At 30.9% G+C, this 5,630-nt stretch overlaps 1 protein-coding gene across 1 annotated transcript; it reads right to left on the minus strand.

Moving 5' to 3' along the window:
- Window positions 1–1,699: 1,699 nt before the first annotated feature.
- On the minus strand, window positions 1,700–3,578 carry LOC131029932 (inositol oxygenase 1-like). Its single transcript, XM_057960614.1, has 8 exons — window positions 3,374–3,578; window positions 3,223–3,282; window positions 2,886–2,938; window positions 2,544–2,666; window positions 2,245–2,314; window positions 1,985–2,063; window positions 1,827–1,908; window positions 1,700–1,726 (listed from the first exon to the last, which is right to left on the minus strand). The coding sequence occupies exons 1-8, from the start codon at window positions 3,567–3,569 to the stop codon at window positions 1,700–1,702; spliced, it is 690 nt and encodes a 229-aa protein (XP_057816597.1). The 5' UTR covers window positions 3,570–3,578.
- Window positions 3,579–5,630: the final 2,052 nt, after the last annotated feature.

Consider the following 5,630-nt stretch of genomic DNA (forward strand, 5'->3'; position numbering starts at 1 on the left):
GCATGTAGAATACACAAAACCAAATGAAATCAAACTAAATCAGTGTCAAATGAAAGGTAACTCAGATACCTTTCCAAAAACTCCATCCTTGAGTTCTAATTCATCCCGAATTGAGAGTTATGAGACAAAGTGTAACGTTTTTTTTGGAAATTGCAGAGAAAATGTTCATGTATTGCCTTCAAACTTGGAGTTCTCCCTACAAAATCATCAACCAACCCCTTCCAAACATTTGAGGGGTCTATAAATACTCTAGAATCAATGGCTATAACCACCATTTGAATTGGTTAGTCGTACAACCACCTTTTGATTGCTTAGTGTCTTGACAACGTTGAAAAGTTGTCAAGCAACTTTTACAAAAATTGCACAATTTGCATTTTTGATACTAATAACCCCTAAGAGCTTTGAAGACACCTCAAATAGGGTATATAAACACCAAATACATCAGAGATACCCCCATACCACACTTTGGGAGGCATTGACCGAGTTTGACCAAGATATCCCTATTTGAGTACATTCAACAAATTGGCACCAAGGCCTTACAAAATGAGACAAAAGGACTCCAAAGGTTCGAATATGGTCCTAGAGATCTTATTGCATCCAAAATGAACAACAAAACATGAAACCAAGAACAACATCCTGAATAGGTCCCATGGACCCAACTGTGCCCTTGCACCAACACCCTTAAAGACAATTGAAACCTTATTAAAGGCTCTTTTGGATGTTGTTTTTTTGTAGTTTGTTTTTTGGTCAAGTGGTTTTCTTAGGCTCGCAAGACTTTTATTATAATTGTTTCTGATCTACATGCCTCCTCTTATATTTCTTGTTTTAGTAGTTGTATCTGGCCTGCATGCCTCACCTTATATTTCTATTTGCTATTGTCTCTAGCCTGCGTGCCAATTTTGACCTTGATTTGAGCCTGTGTGCCTTTTTGGGTCTAAACTTAAGTCATTTTTCAAGTTGTGACTTTCAAAATCAAAGTCATTTCCTTGTTTTAATAATTGAAAACATTTTTATGGTGTACAAGTTTAATCTACATAAAATATTAAAGTAACTCTTACAATAAAAATAAAGTCAATAGAAAAAGAATAATTTAAATAAATAAAAATAGGTACCTCCATAATTTCTTCAGCGATATTATTGATTCTATATATTATACTTTCAATAACATATTTTGGTAAAACACTCATATTATCAGAGTTATTTTATTTTATTTATTTAAGAGTTTTATATATATATATATATGCTTTTTAATAACTTTTATTGATATACTCTTTTTATTACATTTTATTCATTGCCACCATTAAAAGTATACTTCTTAACATAAATGTTTTTTAATTTAATTTGAAAAATGAAAACTAAATCTAACATAAAAATCTTTTAAATATTTTTATTATTAAAAAATATTCTACAATAATAACAAAAAAAATACAATGATATATACATTAACACAAATTCTTACCTTTTATCTTAAATTTAATAATCAAAATATAAATATTTAATAGTAACCATAACATGTCTCATATCCAATATGAAGAAGACTTACAAATTTATACTCTTTTAACTGTTTATAATGGAGGACTTTCTCTTTGGCATGCAATTTTCATTGCCCAAAGAAAAGAAATTGACACATGACACGTTTTGGATTCTATAAACAAAAGATTAAAATATTGGAGGGATGATTTTGCTTCTACGTTGCTGATTACCACCTGACCTTGTCTGGAAAATACTGCCAAATAAAACACAAGTGCTTAGACAAGATTACATCACACCACACTAAAAAAAAATGATTGCAATTTGATTTGATTTGATTTTGGCGAATGACATACTTTATGAATGAGAGAGTGATAATATGGTTTCAGTTTCTCCACATCGGTACGAACGCTACTTTTGCTGTAAAGGTCATATTTGCTGCACATTCATTTATTTGGTTAGTAAGGAAACCCTCTACTCCTACTGCAACAATAAAACATGTAACTTTACATACTTGAATTTCAGCAACCATGGAAGCATTTGGTGGTCCAACTCATTCATCAACTGTTTGTAGCCACCTCCAACATGCATTGCTGTTATACACGTATAGTCATTTCTCATTTATTCAATTTATCATAATATTGTTGTAATTGACATATTGTATCGTATCATTTTTTGCTTATTCAATTTATCATAATATTGTTGTATTGTATCATATTATATCATATCGTATTGACATATTGTATCATATGACAATAGAGAAAAAGAGCTCACCATAGAATGAATGATAGCATACTATGAAATAGGCCTGTGGAGGTAGCGTTGATTTGTTCTCTTTCATCACCTTCCAAGTTCAAGAGAGAAACACTTATTCAAGGAGTAACCATTGACAATTTATTTTTATTCTAATTATACGTTATTATTTTTGCCTTAAATGGTATATTTTAAGCTTGACTTGTTTAGGTAGTTCATCCCAAATCACATTAGTTTCTTCAGTAAGATTTCTATATTAATGTGATTTTATATGAATTGTTTAAAAAAATAAAAAAAACTTACAGGATAGAACATGTTACCTGATACATATACTCATCATGCCCCCACGACATGACAAGTTTTTCAAATCCACACCCCTCTTTGTAGATTCCTGATCCAATATTGTATTTTGGATCCCAAGAGTCGGGATTGTTAAGGAACATCTGCATATTTCTTCATTTTAATGAAATTGACTACAAAACAACCTATAAGCCTTATGATATGATAATTTTTCTCAATATCACTCTTTCATCTCTATAGAAAACAAAAAAAAATTAGATCATAACTAATTTATAAATCATGATTATGAAAAATTCTTCACAACTCTAAATCATCAGTACTTTGATATAGTGACAAGACTAAGGTTCTATATTGTTTAGTACCTGGTGATGTACAATAGATTTTTCAAAGGGACATCCAACTGGAAATGTATCACCTGCTCAAGGGAAATATGGAAATTAGTTTTAACAATATAATATAATGCCAATGAAAGTTATGTTGTTCTTTATTGTCAGAATATATAATTGTTATGAATTTTTTTACATGTATGATAATTTTTTATTTAAATTGTGTATATTTTTCAATTGACATTTTAGATAACATTTTTTTTTTAAATCATTAAATATGATCTAAAATTTCTATTGAAAACATCCACAATTAAAATCAAAATCTATTGTACAACTAAAACATCCACATTTTAGCAGTGGAGTGAAAACATACCGACCACAGCCCATTGAGGTGACTGGCCAAATTTGGGATGAAGCAAAACCTTGCCTAAGTCTGCATTATATTTCCAAATCATCCTAAGTAGAGGGAAGATTAATTAGAAGAAAATAACAAGACCAAAAATGCAGTGAAAAGTATTACCCACCATGAATAAAGGCAGTGAGATGAAACCAGTCTTGGTCAGGATAATCTTTTCTAATGGCTTCTGCAGTTTGCAGGAGGTGCTCAATCTGAGGCACATCCAGATCGGGGTCACTCTCATCCACAATGTCATTCAATAACTCCGCGCATTCCCAGATATCCATCTCTCCTTTATTGAAGCACAGATGCTTTTCTCTCATTCTCTGCACCTGTAACAACAGAAATATCAGACCTTTATCATTTCACACTCGTTGCTTTCCTTAGCTAGATCCTCTTCAATTACCCATATCAAATCGAGTTCAAAACAAATTCTGTATTAATCATTTTGGATACATTCTAAATTTTGATTTGTTTAGATGATCTATCTAAAATTACATCCATTTTTAATAAGACATGTCTATTTGTATGATTTAAAAGCATCTATAGTATTATTTTGTCAATAAGACACATTTATTTGTGTGATCTAAAATGAACAGCCTCAATAATTCAAATCTTAGAGTGTATTGTTTAAGCATAATCATATTAATCTCCATTACCGATTCAAATGTCTGATAGACATGATTTTTACGATATGTCTCTTCAACAATAGCCTTCCGTTCACCTTCTGTATAATAAGACCTGCAAGATGATAATCATTTCATAAATTTCTTCAAAACATAACAAATTGATGATTAAAGATATCAGATTTTCACAATCCATAATGATTTATACATATGACTTCTGAATACAAACAAATCTTACATAATTAACTGAAAAAAAAAACTACCTGAAATCTTTACCAAATGCATTTCTTTCAGGAACCACAAAACCAAGCTGTTCTTCTGCCTTATCACAAGAGTGGCTATTGACAGGTAGTACTGCCACATCCATCTTTTCTCAACCAAACAAAAACAAAAACCCAACAAAGGCTATTGTTCAAGTTTCAACTCAACTCAATCACAAAGAGATTGTAAGATGCAGAGTGAGAGAAAGCTGGCGCTTGCCTCTGTTATAGAAACTTTGCACAAGTTTCTTTATTTGAAAAAACATGCATACATCATTCCTTGCTTATTTTATTGCATTTCGTTTGGATTATGTGCATTTTGTTCAGTGTGTCCAGAGCATAGAGTAGAACAGTTGTACATATCAAGATTGTGATATAATAAAGCAACTCTGGTGGTAAGGGACAAGTCCTTGTCAAGATAAGGTTGCCATGTTAGAGCATTTATACCACCCACATTTTTGGACTATACAAAGAAAAATGAGAGCAACTGGTTGGTATCACTAGTGTTATCCATTGGCTGATACTCACGTCTCCTGCAACTACTTTTGTATCTGCTAAAGTATACGTCACTTGTGAGGGATGCTTATCGCCTTCCAGCTTTCAATCTCTTTTTCATTTCTATCAGCAGGCTTTGTAGATTATAAAAGGAGAGTTTTCCACCACCAATAAAACGTGCTTTAGATTAGAATATGTCTAATTTAATCCTTGTGAAAAGAGATAGAAGACTTGGGGAGGGAATTAAAAAATCACAAGGAAGCAAAAAAGTGTGTTGTAAGAGAGATAAGAGTAAAAATATAAGGTTTAAAATAGTAAAAGCAAATTTCTTCCTCTCATTCTTTCATTTTTAAGTGTCTTTATATAGAGGAGGACTTCCCAATAAAGGGTTCTTCAAGTTTATAAAGCATTTGTTCTTTTTATTCTTCCATTTTTTTTAGTGTTTTGATGAGGATAGTTTGTCAATGAAAGGTTTGAGAAACTAGAATGTGTAGGTTAGAGTAATAAATAATTGATTTACCTTAACTTCGTATCATATATTCAATTTCTCCTTCTTTCTTGATAGATAGTTCCTTCTTTGATCTTTTGGACTATTTTAGTATTTTTTGATAGATTTGTTACATACTTCTTGATCGAATTTCTCAGTTTTCATTTAGAAGGAAATACATCTAGGGTTATTTTTTCCAAGATAATAGTTTGCATTCAAAATATATTGATTTGGTTTTTTTATAGCATTACGTCATTCTTGACATCTAGAGCTTAAAGGAAGCAATAATAAGTCTACAAAAGAATCTATCTATAAGGAAGAGGAAGATAATATCTTCACAAAGTAATGATTCTAATAGTCAAAATAGAAGATAATTATTGACAATGAAGGGTATATTTTACTGGAAAGATGGTATATTTCATATGTATTTTACTATAAAAAGATAGTGTTTTGTGGTTCAAGGTGAAAGAAATTTTATCTTCACTTAACACTATGCTTTTATCTTCAAGAACCTCT

The sequence above is a fragment of the Cryptomeria japonica genome, chromosome 3 (genome assembly GCF_030272615.1).
Source record: "Cryptomeria japonica chromosome 3, Sugi_1.0, whole genome shotgun sequence".
NCBI classification, from domain to species: Eukaryota; Viridiplantae; Streptophyta; class Pinopsida; order Cupressales; family Cupressaceae; genus Cryptomeria; species Cryptomeria japonica.

Coding starts and splice junctions, on each gene's coding strand:
- LOC131029932 (XM_057960614.1), bottom strand. CDS start 3,569: ATGAGAGAAAAGCATCTGTGCTTCAATAAAGGAGAGATGGATATCTGG. Junction 2,939..3,222: donor ACCTCAATGGGCTGTGGTCG/GTATGTTTTCAC, acceptor TCCCTTGAGCAG/GTGATACATTTCCAGTTGGA. Junction 1,909..1,984: donor CCATGGTTGCTGAAATTCAA/GTATGTAAAGTT, acceptor ATGAATGTGCAG/CAAATATGACCTTTACAGCA.